Source organism: Leptonychotes weddellii, chromosome 4, assembly GCF_054177405.1.
Source record: "Leptonychotes weddellii isolate Sample4059 chromosome 4, ASM5417740v2, whole genome shotgun sequence".
Classification (NCBI taxonomy): domain Eukaryota; kingdom Metazoa; phylum Chordata; class Mammalia; order Carnivora; family Phocidae; genus Leptonychotes; species Leptonychotes weddellii.
In genome coordinates this window covers 88,687,278-88,704,048 of record NC_138372.1, presented here as the reverse complement: position 1 = coordinate 88,704,048, position 16,771 = coordinate 88,687,278, and the positions used below count along the sequence as shown (strand labels likewise).

The window sequence follows — 16,771 nt, the reverse complement described above, 5'->3', positions numbered from 1 at the left end:
CCCCGGGCCGGGTGCCCCGCGACGGGTGCTGCCAGCTTCAGGGCGACCCCAGGTCCTACTTTGCTCTTCTACCCGAGGCCACCTTCTTAGGTTTCCATAGCCACGGGGGCCGCGTCCTCATTCTCTACAGCCACCGCAGGCCTCAAATGAGTCTCTACACAGGGCGCTGATTAAATGGGTCTCGGGTCCCCAGCGGACGCTCCTTCCCCGCAGATGCCCGCAGAAGCACCGAGGGCGCTGCGCCCGCGGGGCCCTGCAGCGGGTGTACTGACCCGCGTTGCGGGGGCAGGGCGGGGGGCGTGTCCTTCCGGCCGCCGGATCTCCGCCCCCTCTGCGCCCCCACCCCACGCCAGCCTCTCGGGGTCTCCCGGGGCCGGCTCCCCGCCCCGCGCCCGGCCCGGGCCCCGCCCCGCCGCCCCGCCCTCCGGAGGCCCCGCCCCCGGCCCCTCGCGCTCCGCCCCCTCCCCGCCGGCTCCCGCCGGCTCCCGCCGCTCCCGGCGCTCCGAGCGCGGGCCTGGGGACTCGGGATCCCGCCGCCGGGGCCGCAGCATGGGGCGCTTCCGCGGGGGCCTGCGGTGCATCAAGTACCTGCTGCTCGGCTTCAACCTGCTCTTCTGGGTGAGACCCGGAGCCGGGCAGGCCGGGCAGGGGAGGGGCCGGGCGGGGGCGCGGGGCCGGGGTCCCCGTGGAGCTGGCCGCTGCGGCGTCCGAGCCGGTCTCCAGAAGGCTGGGTGTTCAAAAAGGCGGAGGTGAGGAAGAGGCAGACAAAGAGGGAGGGGAGAGATAGCGGAAGGGATGGAGCGAGGGGAGCGCAGAGGGAGGGAGAGATTGAGCAACAAGAAACGGTGAGAAGGGGGGACACCTTGTGGCTCTTCCCTTTGAGGAACCTCCGCCTCAGCTGGTGACTCCAGGTGCGGGGACACCAACCCCTCCTCACCTCACCTCCTGAGGAGTCGCCCCCCCTTTGCCTCCGGGGCACTCACCCCTTGTCGCTCTGCCTCTCCACTGCAGCCGGGGCCTGGCCAGGGCGCTGGGAGAGAAACCCCTGTGCCCGAGCGGGGGCTGCCAGGGGTGGTGCCCCAAACGGCGTGTGTGGAGACACCACCTGGCGGTGATGGTTTTGTTTAAGGAAATTGGGGGTAGGAGTGAAAATGGCATTGGGGGGGCAGGTGTCGTCCTTATTCTGGGTATCAGAGGAGGGTACCTGGCTGCGAGGAGGTGGTGGTGCTCTTCCGTGAAGCGGATGGACGGCAGAGAGGGGCTTCCAAAGAGCAGCAACATCTCCCCACGGCCCCTAGCCCACAGCCTCCGCTAAATACCACAGATGATCTCATTCAACTTTGCATGGAACAAACATTCCCCGGATTAGTGGTTCACAGAGAGATAGGGGGCCATGCCCCTTGTCTCCTATATTATTGGGACAAGGTTAGGGCCAGACCATCCCTAGATCTCTGGATACCCTGTCTCAGGCCCTGGAGGACTGTAAGACAAGGTCTAAAAATTATCTTGTCTGCACATTCCTCTTGGGCTTTCTCAAGAAACTGTCAGTCAGTATAACAGCTCAGTTAGACCCTGGGGGAAAATATAAATCTTGTGTTGGGTGAACAGGTTCCTAAGGCTAGTGGGGAGCAGCAGTGGCCTGGGTGCTTTGAAACAACCAGGAGAGAGGAGGATGGTGATTGTCCTATCTGCTCCAGGGAGTTTGTCTTCCCATGACTGCAACTAATTAATTATTGAATGATGGGCTCTGCTTGCATCTGCCAACCCATTAGCCCAGATGCCTGGGTGACTCCAGCAACCCTAACCTCTCAAAAGACAACTTGCCATGCTCAGCATCCTTCAGCAAGGGAAGGTGTGAAGGAGGCGCCCCAGTGACGGCCCCTGAATTTTAAAAACACATATGGTTTTTTAACACCAGGCATTTATACTTAGCATACTACAGGGACATTTCTAAAGGTCCTTTATGTTGTGCTTTTTAATAGTCTGGCTTAATTTTAAGAGCTGTTAATTATAGATGTCATGCTTCGGTGACACCATTCGCTCTCACTGCTTACAAATTCAAAACAAGTTTTCTATCAACCCCAGAAGGACTTCTCAGTGCTTATTTAGTGCCTGGTGTTGTACCAGCCTTTCCAGGGGTCATGGGAAGCATTTATTGAACGTTTTCAGTGTGTCAGGGACAGTGCTAAGCACATTGCATTCGTTACTACACTTAATCCTCGCAACAATGCTCATGTATATAATATTGTTATCCCCATTTTTACACATGAGGAAACAGAGGCTCACGTAGGCTGACTTGCCCAAAGTCACATAGCTAATGTGTGGCAGAGGTGGGACTCAGACTCAGCCTCTGTGGTCCTAAGCACTGTGGCACATTACACTCCTAAGCGGTGGTTCTCGGAGGGTGGTTCCTGGACAAGCAGCATCAGCATCTCCTGGGTACTTGTCAGAAATACACATTCGCAGCTCCATTCTAGGCCAGCTGAGGCAGGAACTCTGGGGGAGGGACCCATAATCTATGTTAGCAAGCCCCCCAGGTAATTCTGATGCTTGCTCAAGTTTGAGAACCGCTGTTAAACAATTATTAATATTATAAAGATAATTTATAATATGTAAATATAAAATGCTGTTCCCTAAGCTGCTAATGTTGTTAAGGAAATAAGTCCAGGGCATATAGAACAACAACAAGTTAATAAGTATATAATCAAGTGACAAATGTCACACTTCTGGCCATAAGCCTAGTAAAGAGGGGAAGTAGGAACAAAAGCGATGTTTGAGTGTCTGCCATGTGTTAGCCACTGGGGTTAGACATGACCTTTTATATATATGATCTAATTAAGGAGTTCAGAGAACGATGGGGCACCTCTGTGGCTCAGTCAATTAAGCGTCTGACTCTTGATTTTGGACTCAGGTCATGGTCTCAGAGTGGTGAGATCCAGCCCCACATCGGGCTCAGCGCTCAGCACTCAGCAAGGAGTCTGCTTGAGATTTTCCCTCCCTCTCTCTCTGACCCTCCCCCTTGCTCTCTCTCTCTCTTCCTCTCTCTGGAATAAATAAATCTTTAAAAGAAAGGAGTTCAGAGAAAGGATCACAGCAACAGTGAAGAGTCAGGACAGTTGTCCTGAAAAATAGGGTGTTTAAGCTGGACCTCAGAGGACTGGTAGAATGAAGGTGGGCGAGGCAAGGGGGGTGACAGGCCACCCGCCAGCAGAGGAACAGCGCAAGGCTGAGTGCGACTACCATCTGACAAAGGGGTCAGGCTTGAGTGCAGAGATCCCAAGCAGGGTGTGCTTGAGTAAGTTACTCTTACTTCTAGGTGTCTGTTTGCTCATCTATACAATTGGGATAACAGGGTTGTCAGGAAAATTAAAATGAAATATATAAAGAGCCTGACCTCATCTTCTTATGAATCTAGTACATAGAAGGTGCTCAAAAAAACATTGTTATTAGTGCCTGCACATAGGAGCATTCAATAAAAGTTAACTCTCTTTCCCAAGTCCCTTAATTTGGGGGAATCGCATCTATGTTTGCAAAGTGACTTGCAGCTTGTCTGTTTTAGGATGACTACACATTATCCTCTCAATTTGTACTTGTGAATTTTCCCCACTAGAACTTGGAATACTTTGAGAGGAGGCTTTTTTTTTTTTTTTTCTGTTATGCTCACAATTATATCTCCAGTGCCTAGAACAGAGCCCGGCATGCAGGATGCATTCAGTAAATATCTGTAGAATGAATGAATGGATCTGCAAGTTAGAGCACTTGGTACAAATGGCCTTCCCAGTTTGCACAGATGATAATCAATGATCTGAGGACTGATCCTACCTCTTCCTGTGCATTAGCTGTTGATTTGTTCCTTGTTTGCACAGACTGAGCCCAGGAGGGGGGTATGGGGCCTTCCTCTCTCCCAACTCCACGGGAGGGTGGGGACCGAGGGTGTCTGAACGGTAGCAGTTACAGGAGGACTTCCCAAGTCTTAGACCTGCACCACCATAGGGAAAGGGCCAACTGAAACTAGTACATAATGCTTTAGGGGAAGGTGATTATTGGGGATAAATTATCTAGATATCTGCCTTCACCATAACTGAGGGAACCTGATTCCAGAAAAGCCCCACCCTAGTTTCTGAAGTTGTTTTTCCTGGTTGGAGGGGTTCGTGGGAAGTTTGGGGAAGGGGCAGAAGGTGGGGGCTGGTTTTCCTAGAAGGCTAGGCTTTCGCTGTGACTTCAAGTGTCTTATTCACTCACCCCTTCGCATGCTCGGGTGCCTGCCCTTGTGAGATATAAGGTCCCCCTCAGTGACCGCACTCTTTTTCCTATCAGGAACTCACCAGAAAGCAGGCAAGGAGGTGGGGGTGGGTGTGTTCTGTGATCTGCAATTTGTCCCCTTGGGTGACCACACTCTCTTTCCTATCAGGAATTCACCAGAAGGCAGGCAAGGAGGTGGGGGCGGGTGTGTTCTGTGATCTGCAATTTGACATATCAATTTGCAGCCTCCTCTGGCAGCTTGGTTTCTGTAAGTTTCCCTAGGCTGTGCTCCTGATCTTATAAACATTCAGCTAGATCCTGCCAGAGCTAGCACAGCATTGCCTGGCCCAGGGCCGCTGACTGTATTCAGCACTACATTTTTAAAAACAAAAGTAAAGCCTGGCCATGAACCCCACTAAATTCATTTCTGTTATCATGGTTGATGTCTAACCTAGAACCCCTCCCAACATCGGTCATGTCTAAATTCGGATGCTATAATCAGATAGCACAGCAGATGCCCATGCCTCTCACTGGAATCACCTTTATTTTTTTTTCCTCCGTTGCATAGCAATATAAATAAAACACCACAGTCCACCAAGCCGCATATGTCGGTTTAAAGAAAAACCTGGGCGCTGTTTATTCCTTGCTTTATTGTTGTACGCTCAGTGTTTTCCTATCATTGTGCTGTACTGAGCAAGTCAGTGTTAGCGACCGACAGGAAGCGGGACTCTTCATTGTGGAAAGTCACAAGCTGTATATGGCTTGTCTGAACTTGCTTTCCTTTCCTTCCCCCCCTGCCTTCGTGCAGCTTTGGGGGTTCAGTCAGTGATGCCTAACAGGGGCCGTTAGGAAAGATCGTGTCCCACGAGCCTGGGAGTGAAAGGTGTTTGATGCGGCTTACCCAGGCTGCCTTCTCCTCTTTCTCAAACTTATTTCAGACAGTAATTTCAGAGCTACCACCTGTCAGGAACACTGGTTTAAAAAAAAAATACCGGGCGCCTGGGTGGCTCAGATGGTTGGGCGTCTGCCTTCGGCTCAGGTCATGATCTCGGGGTCCTGGGATCGAGTCCCGCATCGGGCTCCCTGCTCAGTGCAGAGCCTGCTTCTCCCTCTCCCTCTGCCACTCCCTCTGCTTGTGCTCTTCTGTCTATCTCTCTGTCAAATAAATAAATAAAATCTTTAAAAAATAAATAAATAAAAATAAAAAAATACCTGAAGAAAGTATTCTTTGGGGTCCACCCAAAAAGCTAGACCACCCCAGAAGGCAGATAGGAATTTCCTTGGTCTTCCTGTAGGATAGTCTTCATTTCTGATTTCTGTCAAGGCGGGAAGACAGCAGGAGAGGCCAGCCTCCCCTAACGTGGACGAGGGGACCCTGGCGTGGCTGGAAGGGGCGAGGAGTCTATGATAGGGGTCAGTGTGCAAAGGCTAGAGGTAGAGGGCCAGCAGTCTGGCAGCCCTTGGACAGGCCCAGGCAAGATGGCCATTCAAAGCCAGGAACTCGAAGCCAGGAAGGTGGATGCTGGCATCACACTGCCGGGGTTGACTCTTGCCTGTATTATTTGCTACCTAGGGGACCTCGGGCATGTTGTTTAGCCTATGTGAGCCTCAGATTTCTCATCTGGAAAATGGACATAATTAAGTACCAACATCGATCTGTGATTTTTGTGCAGATAAAATGAGTTAATACATGTCAAGTAGTAAGTAGTATGGTCCATGTGCATCATTAATACTCAATAACGTAAGATATTAGTAGTGGTCATATTTAAGTACTGGAAGCACAAGTAGAAACCAGAATCCAAGAGGTTCATAAAAGTAAAGAGAAGTGGCAAGTAGGTGTCCTAGGTCCAACCAGCCAAGAAAAAGCACAAGAGTTGCGTAGCTTCTCAAGGGCATGGAATGCAAAGGAGAGATTTCCTCCTCTGCAGGCCCTCGGGAAGCATATGCTGATGACCTACTCTGTGCCCTGCACTCTGGCAAGTGCCTGGGCATTCAAAAATGATGAAGACACAGTCCTTGACCTTGAGGCACTCATGCCTCTATTCACTGCTCCATTTTGCCTTTGCCTGTAGTTTATTTCCTCTCTAGTGTCTTGGCTCCCTGAGGCAGTGACTGTTTCTTGCTAGGATCCTCCTTCTCGCATCCCTCAGCACCTAGAAGAGGTTAAAGCAGTCACTGGCAAAGCTCCAGCTCACAGGATTGTGTGCACCCACGCCAGCACAGGAGCTGTTATTTATTCCCTGCCCTGCCTCTCTGCTACCGAGGGGAAGCCTTGGAAGGGGGTGGGAAAACCTTGGTGATTGGTGCCCCTCTAATTTCAGTGTGTATGCAAATCATCTGAGGATCTTGTCCAAGTACATATTCTGTTCAGTAGGTCTTTTTTTTTTTAAAGGCTTATTTATTTATTTCAGAGAGAGAGAGACACACACACATATGCGCACGAGCATGCAACGGGGGAGGGGCGGAGGGCAAGGGAGATAGAGAATCCAAGCAGACTCCCTGCTGAGCGCAGACATGGAGCTCGGTCCCAGGACCCTGAGATCATGACCTGAGCTGAAAGCAAGAGCCTGACACTTAACCAACTGAGCCACCCAGGCGCCCCAGGAAGTCTGCATTTCCAACAAGCCTCCAGGTGATGCTGATGCTGCTGGCCTAGGGAATACACTTTGAGAACCATTGGTAAAGACCTCCTGGTGGCTCTCATTTCTGAATGGGGCAGAGAGAGCCCTTCGTCTTGCCTTCCTTATAGCACTTCTCTTAATTCCAGTTACGATTTTACCATTATTGTTTTAAGACCTTTTTTTTCATATTAAGACATGATGGCTTCTAGAATTACTAGGTGGCCACGTGTTCATTGTCCATTGCATTTCACTGTGTAGTTCTAAAACATCCATGCACTGTCTTTGGGTCTCAAATTACGTGTGGCGAAAGAGAACATGACCTCTGTCCCCTACCTTAATGTTGACAATTAATATCACAATAGGGCTGTTCTCCTAAAGTAAATGATTCTGTACTGACTACTGAGACCATATCATGGTTGCTAAGGAATCAGGAGAAAGAATGGAGGAAGAAGCAAGTAAAATGAGAATATCAGATTGGCTGGGAGCACATCTTACAGATGAGTAAGGGTTACCTTGGCCCACCTTTTCATCCTTTTTGGATTTAATTGGGAACAAAACTAATAATGCTAATTAACATTCATTTGGTCTTTTAGTTTACAAAATGCTTTCACAAGCATTATCCCATTTGATCATGAATTGCAGAAATCCCATGAAATAATGTAATTATCCCCATGTTACAGACGTAGAAGCTGAAAGTCAGGCCCAGTATATGAGAGAAGCAGGAGAGCTAGGTTGAAACCACTACTGATCAGTTTAAGGCAGAGGAAAAGCAAGATGGGAATTGAGAAAAGGTATGTATCAAGAGACGTTTTTAAACTTAATTTCAGTAGCAAAAACTTGAAGAAGAGTAAGCGTGATATAAATGCAAGCTGTGTGCTGCTGCTTTCCTGAGCGCATTTTGTACACTGGTTCCTTTAATCCTCACACTGACCCCCTGAAATAACAGCTATTGTCACCCCCCAGTTTACACAGGAGGAAGCAGAGGTCCAGAGAATTTCAAGAGACTTGCCAGGGACTCAGAGCCAGCCAGCAGCAGGGCTGGGTTCTGTGTGTGGCCCCAGAGTCTATGCTGTCCACCACTCCAAACTGCAGACGAACAGGAGAGAAGGTTGGAAAGAAAGCGTGGGAATTCCAATATGGCGGCTAGGCTACTAATCCCATGTGGCTATTCAAATTTAAATTCATGAATACTAAAAGAGATTTAATACTCAGCTTCTACATCACAGTAGCCACATGTCAAGTGCTTGATAACCATAGGTGGCGAGTGGCTGCAATACTGGACAGCACAGATTGAGGACGTTACATGTACATCACTGGAGAAAGTTCTATTGGATAGCTCTAGCCTAGATATAGTTATTCTTTTTCTCTAAACCATTTTTCTATTTATCTCTTATTGGGTCTTATAAAACTAAAACTAAAGAGACAGAGGGGAGCATAGCTTCTAGAAAGGGGCACTGACATATTGAGTATAGATCATTTAGAAAACTCAAGGGATTCTAGCTGTCCTGGAAAGAGCGAAGAGCTAAAATAAAAATGAGTAGAGAAAGGCAGCAGAGGACTTTGTTATTGGTACTATGGGAATGGTGTTTCCTACCTTGGGTAGGATTCAGTTTTCGGTTTGAATATAACATTAACAAGTCCAGCACCATAGTAACACTAAGTGCCGGGCACTCCCCGTTCTAAATGTGAAACTCGAACTCGTTTAACCTCTTAGGGAGGCACTATTATTACCTCCACTTTGCAGAGGAAGAAGCTGAGGTTTTGAGCGATCAAGTGTCTTGCCCAAGATCACAGACAGAACCTGATTCAAATCTAGGATGCCTAGAACCCCCCTTTTTTATCTGCTGCAACTTCTCGACACCACGACACCACAGCGCTCTACGGTGGATGTTTTTGTTATCATTCTGCCTCAGGGCATCACTATGCAGTCTGAATACTCAGAAGAGGTAAAAGCTTCTAGAAGAGCCGCAGTATTCCAAAGTGCATGCCAAGTCATCCTCCCCATTATAATGGTGATTGGGAAAGAGTCAGCTTATAAACTGGGGCAAGGGAATTGGGCAGGGATGGCAGAATCCCCAGCAGGGCAGGGCCTAGTGCCTTGCAAGCTACTGGCACTGAGCCAGGAAGCCCACTTGTTCGCCCTGCACATGCTCGAATGGGTCCGTTCTCCCCGCAAATGACCCAGTGCTGCCTGCCTTCAGGACAAAAATGGCTTCTGGCAAGATTGCTGTGAAGTAAAAGCTGGACTTTCATGATTTCTCCAGGATCCCATCCAAGCTAACTTTTTAATAAACCAAAGTATTTAGGCTTGTTCCAGAGGCTAACCTGAGTTCTACCTGAAACATTTTTTTCCTGCCATTGACTCTCAGTAACAACTAAAACTGGGTGTAAATCATTTTCATTGATTGACACGTAAGAATCCTATTTATCTCAAGAGTAGTTCTCTCAAACTACCTTGAACAATATTAGGCTGTAAAACAAATATTGTTAAACGCCCAGTCTTTGCTCATAGGAAGCTCAATAGAGATGAGACCTCACAGCGGGCATTGTATCCCTCAGGGTAAGTGTTTACTCAGAGGGTGAGCCTGAGATAAGAGCCAGCCCATGTTGCCAGGAGGAAGTCAGAGAATGTCCACAAGGCCATTACTGTCCTGGAAATCATCGCTAGGTAAGGTAAGGCAGACCTTGGATTTCGTTCACTTCGGTGACTTGGTGGATTGGATCTTAATTCTGTACGTATTTGATCTTCACTTAATCAAGCCATCTGCTCCCTGGAATCACGAGCCAGCAGTCTGTGATATTTGTGTTGCTGTCAAAGACAACTATCCCGCCACCCTCTTTCTCCTAATTCTTGCTGATCTTTCCTCCCTCCTCCTTTGCCCTGTATTTCTTTAGAGAAAAGGCCTTGTGTAGAACCACTGAATAAACTCAACACACTTCCCACCACCTGTGTTGGATCTGCTTTGTCATGACAGCAAGCTTTCCCTCACCCCAGGTCAGTTTCTTTCCCCTGAGCCCTGAATGCCCCCAGCCCTTTCACACTGCCTCCCAGCAATGCCAGTCGATCCACACAAGTCAACTTCCTAACAACCTAAGCAAACCGAAGAAGGTATGTTTGGCTCAACTACGTAGCCCCGCATTCCTTCCAGAGATGAATAGCACACTCCTGACTCGGTCACGGTTGTGATTGCAGAATGCTACCATCAGGATGGAGAATTCAACACTGATTGGTTTTAAAATATATCCTTACCTGAAGGAAGTCTTTCGGGAATCTCTTAGCATGAGCTTGTTCTCGTGGAATCGGTATGAGAAAAATAATAAGGAAAATCAGAAACCCTGGTCCCTAACCAGCACATTTCCAAGCTAACAGCCGCTTCATCACAGGCTGCCACAGCGCAGCCTCGCGGCCCCGCCGCATCTGCACCTGACGTCAAGGCGAAGGTAGCAGGCTTCCCTGGAGGTGGTTTTGCATGGATGTCCTATGGCACTGGGCTCTTGTATTTCTTCTGACAGAATCCTTGATTTCGAGAAAGGGCCGTCTGACTCCTCGCCTTGCTCTCACTGAATAAGAGGATGAAAATCTTGGGAGCTGGCTCTCCTCTTGGAGAAAATTAGTGTCATCTTCCAGCTTCTGACTTTTGCCTGCTAAAAGGATGGAACTCCATTACCCTTATGGTATCATAATGTGGCTTGCAATCAGATCAAGACTGTGAGTGCTCATTACCTGATTGCGTCTGGGATGGGAATTGCCACCAAGAGCAAGTATTAGCTTAAAAGCTTTTAATGAAAACTCTAGGGTTACGGTGTCATTTCCAGCTTTCTGTGACTTCATTGCGAAGAAGAGAATTGCAGATGTGGTGGGTTGTGTAGACATCTGGTGTTCACCCTGGGGAAGCAAGAATGCAAAACTGACCTTGTTCATTCTTGCATTCAAGTGCCGCTCTAATTGCCTTAGGCATTCATTAGCCTCTGCCTCTAAAGGGCCTGTGTGGCTTTGCCCTTGGTGTCCATGCGTGAGGCACAGCACACATCCCCACAGGCTGAAGAAAACATGGAACTGATACTACATGCGCTAGTTTTGTTGTGCTTTTCTGTGGGAAAGTACTTTGCTGAGTCTATTCAACAGTGTGTTCACACCGTGCCTTCCGAGGTATCTGTACAGTGTTTCCCAGGGGCAGATATCTTTGAAAATAGTACTTTGCAAAGGATTCCCGTGGGGGCAATCACTCCTGACAGCCTGTCTTAGTCAAGTCAGGTTGCCATTTAAAAAAAAAAAAAAAAAAATATATATATATATATATATATATATACACACACCACAGAGTGCCTTACACAACAGGAATGGATTTCTCACAATCCTGGAGGCTGGAAGGTCAAGATCAAGGTATCGGTCGATCAAGGTATTGGTGAAAGCTTTCTTCCTGCTTTCAGATGGCTGCCTTCTCACTGTCTTCACATGACAGAGACGGAGAGAGAGAGGGAGCGTTCTGGTCTCTCTTACAAGAGAAGCCCATCATGGGGTCTCAGTCTCATGACCTCATCTAGACCTAATCACCTCTTAAAGGCCCCACCTCCAAATATCATCACACTGGAGGCAGGGCTTCAACAGATGAATCTGGGCAGGAGACACAACTCAGTCCATAGCACAGTCTAATTGGTACCTTTGTGAAGGCCCTCCACTCTTTCCTTGAACAGATGTCTGTTGGGAGCCTGCTCTGCACACAGAGGTTAAGTGCAGTGTACACACTGTCCCTATGCCCATGCAGCTCAGGCCTTCATTTTTTTTTAATTCCAGAAATATTTAAATAGAAATGGTTGTATAAGACATGAAGGCAGGTACATACCCAGGCCAGGGTAGGCTCCCCAGAGGAAGTGACTTCAGAGCTGACAGCTGGGGCAGGGGTGGGGAGGGGGTTAGCTAGGTAGACAGGTAGGGGAAAAGAGCTTTCTAAGCTAAAGAAATAGCAGGAGCAGAGACCCCCAAGTGGGAGAGGCAACTGAAACTGTATGGCTAGAGGATCTGAGGACAATTGCCCCCATTTAGGTGAAAAAACATGTGCTATGTGAGAACTTCCCCAAGGAAGCTTTTTACCCAGAAAGGGGGCTTTCTGCTGGGGTTAGTAATCAGATAGCAGAGTGGTGTGTCTCAGGGTTGTGAGCAGGGTTGGCTGGCCTCCTCTGGGTGCGGGTGGGGGTGGGGATGGGGGGAAGCTAGGCAGCCTGGGGGATCCAGTTCTGACAGCAATCTTGGCCTTTTTGCATCTCAGCACTGCCTGATTTCCAACTTAGTGCCAAGAACCAAGTTTGTGATTCATGAAATCTCTTTTTTTTAAGTTAAAAAAAAAAAAGTGTCCTCAAGATAGAACATTTCATCAGCAATCCCAGGAAAGTAGAAGTAAATACGGTAAAATAAAACCGAAATCCTTTAACAAGTTCTGCTTCGTGCTAAATGACCTGTTTCTGACAGATAGCCATACTTAAAGGAAACTTCTGGCCCATCCACTTTGCTTTAAATGCTTTCTGAGCAGGTCGGTAGTCCTCTCTTCTGCTACTTCTGTTTTAGAACACGAACTGTCTTCTCTAAAAACATATGCTTAAAATTTGCAATTTTGTGTCCTGCAGACTCTCTGGAATATGGTTAGAAACTGAAATCACTTGCCTGTGAAGATGCATAATATAATTGTATCTGGTGACCCCCCCCATTTAATGACATGGATTGATATGTCACTGTTCTTTCACTGCTGCTTTTTTTTTTTCTATTTTATTTCTTTTTAAATAATGGGCACACTTTGCCCTCGGAATCCTGTCTCATCACATTCTCTGAGTTCCTAACACACAGTTGGCACTCAGAAAAGAAATGTGACACAAAGAAATGATGATATCCAGCATCTTCTCTTGGGCTGGTTCTGTGATTGAATTCTCACCTGCAAGGTTAGTGTCCCTCCTAGACTACCCAGGAGGAATCAGCTTCTCCACGAGCCCCTGAGATCCTCCTGAGAAGGAGCTGGATCTTCCTTTCCTATGAATCCTTGGCTCCTGGCTCACAATAAATGTTTATTAAATGACTAGCATCAAAGTCCCACTCATGCTGTTGTACAAAAAAGTCCATTCCTGGAAAAACAACATTTCTAGAGATAATTATTCCAAAGGCGTGGGGATTGGTACTAGTCCTGGAAGCAGGGCAGCCCTCAGCAACATTCTTTAGTCAGTAGAGTGGATCCTTCTGGTCATCACTGCTCACCACATCCACTCCCCAGCGTCTCGCCTTCGGCCATCAGGTCTTTATCTCTGGCTCCTCGCTGTCTGGCATCAGGGAGCACTCATGCTCCCGATTGATTCCATCAGAATGAATAGCTCCCGTCTCCCCTCCCTCAAGGCCCTGCCATGGGCTTTCCAAGATGGTAGCAAGCTAAGAAGAAGCCATGGGCCATGCATGGTCTGCCCCAACTTGGCCTTTTCCAACCCCAGATTCCTCTCTGCCCAAGACAGGCTTCAGGTAAGGAAGCGAAGCCTTACCCATGCAGTTCCTTCTGTCTGGTGTTTGCTCCTCCCTCCAGTCCTCCCCTGCTCAAGGACGTCAAATTCATTCTTCAAGGTGTAAATCAAAACAGAATGTCTTCTGCTGAACACCGTTTGTCGCGCTTTGGGCAGTGTGACGCTCTTCCACTGAGCACACTTAACTGCATTATATTGCACGTACCCATTTTTGGAATTAGCTCCCATGTGAGACTGTGAGTCCTGGCTTTCATCATTGATTCCCTGAAGCCTAGCACATCCCTAACCCGGACCACAGTTGATTCCTTGAAAGACAGGGAGGAAGGGGAAGGAGATGAGAGCAGGGGCGAGAGAAGGAAAGGGCAGCCTCTCATTCCTTACTTGTTCTAACGTTGCCTGAGGGGCAATGTTGTGGCTGAGATTAAGAGAAGAAAGAACAGGGAACAGAGGGGTTTGGGTCTAGAAGGGGTTAAAATTTTTCGTGGGCCTGAAGGCTTCCCCCACATCATTTAATGAGATGTCTCTTCCAGGGCTTGGGATACACAGAGCAATGGGACTTCATAACACTTTAGCCTTGCTCACTTTGCTCCTGACTGGTCTGGAACTGGGGTGAATTTTTTCAATTCAATTCCATTTCTAGGGTGAGGCAGATCAACCAAAGCCCAGTGACCAGAGTATTACAGGAGCCTTACAGGAATGGTGAGTTTGGAAAGACCAAAAGGCTATGTGGTCTCTGTTGATGTCACTTTCCAAAGCAGTGATCGCCGTTGTCACGAGCAACCTCAGGCCGGGCAGGTCCTCACCCACGTATTCCTGACATGGCCAGTGGCTGTGTGCTGGGAGGATTCCCTCCACACAGTGATGACATTCAGTTAAGCCACAGTTTCCTTGACCAGGGAGGAAACCCCCGTGTGGTTTGGGGTTGGGGGTGTGGTTGAGCAAGCGCAGATTTTTTCTCGTTGCCCCGTGGCTTGAAATTGCAACCTCTCTTTTAATTTTCCATTATGCATCAAATACATCTCTGCCAGAAGTGGACAAATGTATTCCGTCTGGGATGATGATCCCAGACAGCAATAAATTAGAGTCTGTGTACAGACATGCCAAAAATGTGGCCGCATGGTAGGGTGTCCCTGGGACCAGTCACCTCCTCCACAGTCTGCTTGGTGGCTGCAAGCCTTGGCCTGATGCCTCTGTCAATAGATTTTGCTTTGTATTTGGAAACTGTCTTTCCATCAAGTCACCGCGAGGCAAGACGGGGGAGGGGGTTGCCTGTGTGGCTTTGCTGGGCATATCTGTCCCAGGTAGCCTCAGGGAGCTTCCAGGACAGTGCCTTCCCAAGGGCATCACTCTCTTTCCTGCACAAGAACAGCAATGACCTCAAAGCTGGTTTCTTCCCAAACTAGAACACGGCCCAAGAAAACCCTCTCCACTTTTTCTGGATTGAGCAGATAAGCTACCATATAATGCATCGAGAAAACAACATTTTTAAATGTACAAGAGTAATTACATGCTTCATGCGGACAATCTAAAAGATAGAGTGAAAAGAAAAAAGCCACCTGTAATCCTACCTTCAAAGATAAATACTGTGAATGTTTTAACATGACTTCTTTCAATATTTTTCCATGCCATGCTACCCTTTTAAAAATGCAAAACTCTTTTAAAGCTGGTTGAGTCCAGCTCCTTTAGTTGTCCCTCACATTATCCAATTAGTGCTTTCCTCTGAGTACTGGAAACTTTTACTTATTCCACATGAGAGAGTCCAGCTGGTTGAGCTCTAGCCCCTCTGACTCCTCACTGAAGTCACGCCGCTCTTCTGAAGAAGCTGGCCTGGAGGGGACAGAAGAGAATGACTAAGGCCTTCTATAAGTCCAGCCAGAGAACCCCAAAGGGCAGCCCCAGGTCTTGATATGCAGCCCTGCTAATAGAGGGACCCTGTGTACAAAGGGCTCTGGTCTGCCCCTGACTTTGATACCATTTTTCCTTATTAAACCTCTACTGGTCTGGCTTCATCCTGTCCTGTTGCCAGCATCTGCGTCTGCTCTTGGGACAGGGACAGGGACAGCCTCTAAACTGTTCATCTCGTGACAGGCTAGGGACCCCCACACTAACTAGATGGGTTGGCAGAACTAGGAGGCAGTCTTTATATCTGCTTACTTCCCCGTGTGACTTGAGTCCAGAAGATGCCCCGCGAATGTCTGTTGCTTGATTGACGTGATGCAATTCGGGATGGGTGTTTGTGGTGGGAGCCTGCCGGCAGGCAGTTGCCACAATCCTGCAATGATAGAAAAGACCGAGCGTTGATGCAGAGCCTCACAAAAGCTCTCAGAGTGGCCCAGAGGAAGCAGGCAATGAGTCTACCAACCACTGCCTGCACCAGCCACACGGCCTCACCGTGAGCCGCACAGCACACAGACCATGCTTTTTCAGAAAAGTATTTTTTCCTTTCTCACTTTCCATGGAAACTCAAAATAGCAACCAAAAAAAAAAAAAAAAAAAACCCAAAACAAAACAAAACAAAAAAACGGCCGAGCTCCCTCTCTGCCTGCAAAACCATCCCCAGGCAGGACAGTGACCGTGGAGGGCCCGGGGAGAAAGTGTCCTAGATGTCTCTGAAACAGCTTTCTAACTGGCCCTGCACACTCCTGAGGTGTGGGCAGGTCCTGAAGGTTGTGTGTTTCCTTCTAATTTAGAAGAGTGGGTTTCCACCAGGTCTGAGAGTTCATCTTGCTGTTGGCAACCCAGAGGCTGAAACACAGTCCCTCTCACAGTGATGCTGGTGAGGAGGTCTGGGGTCCCCAGCAAGGGACAACAGGGCAGGGGGCAGATGCCTTCCAGGGGGACTGTTATTGGAACATTCTTTTTGAGACGCCTCCCCGGGCTGTGCTGTCCACAGGGCAGCCCAGCAGAACAGGGACAACTCAGCTTGGAATCAGGAAACCCCAGTTCTGATAATCCCGCCAGGGACCTGGGGGGATTTGAGCTCATCGTTTCTCCTCCTCCAGGAAATGTGAAGGGCAGACAAGCTGATTTCTAAAGGGATAGACTTTTCCAGCCTCAGCACTCTGTGCCCCCAGCCCTCTCCTGGGCTATGTGTACCCTGTCCCCTTCCATTTGCTAAAAACCAGTGTTGTTTCCCCTTCAGTTGGCAGGGTCTGCTGTCATTGGTTTTGGACTATGGTTTCGGTTTGGAGGCACCATCAAGGATTTCTCATCGGAAGACAAGTCCCCAGAGTATTTCTACATGGGTGAGTGATTTCAGCTTCCCTGAGCTTCAGCTGGAGCTGCCCCAGAGGCTTAGAGAAGAACCTGCACCTGGACTTCCGTGGGAGGGGAAGTGAGGAGGCAAAACTGAGTCCTGTAGACTCTATCTGGCCCGGGGGGCTGGAGGGGCTATGTGGTCAGGGCAGGGGAGG

At 48.6% G+C, this 16,771-nt stretch overlaps 1 protein-coding gene across 4 annotated transcripts in view; it reads left to right on the top strand.

The window, feature by feature from the left end:
• Positions 1-480: 480 nt before the first annotated feature.
• The window catches only part of TSPAN2 (tetraspanin 2), a 54,463-nt gene continuing 38,172 nt past the window's right edge, over positions 481-16,771 (top strand). For 2 of the 4 annotated variants that reach the window (XM_081815737.1, XM_081815734.1), the window contains exons 1-2: positions 481-618; positions 16,501-16,603. In XM_081815737.1, the coding sequence (XP_081671863.1) occupies positions 550-618; positions 16,501-16,603 (172 nt within the window). In that variant the 5' untranslated portion in view covers positions 481-549. Of the gene's footprint in view, positions 619-12,199; positions 12,268-13,941; positions 14,058-16,500; positions 16,604-16,771 lie in introns of those variants that run through there. The other 2 variants (XM_081815735.1, XM_081815736.1) reach the window with 2 other exon arrangements.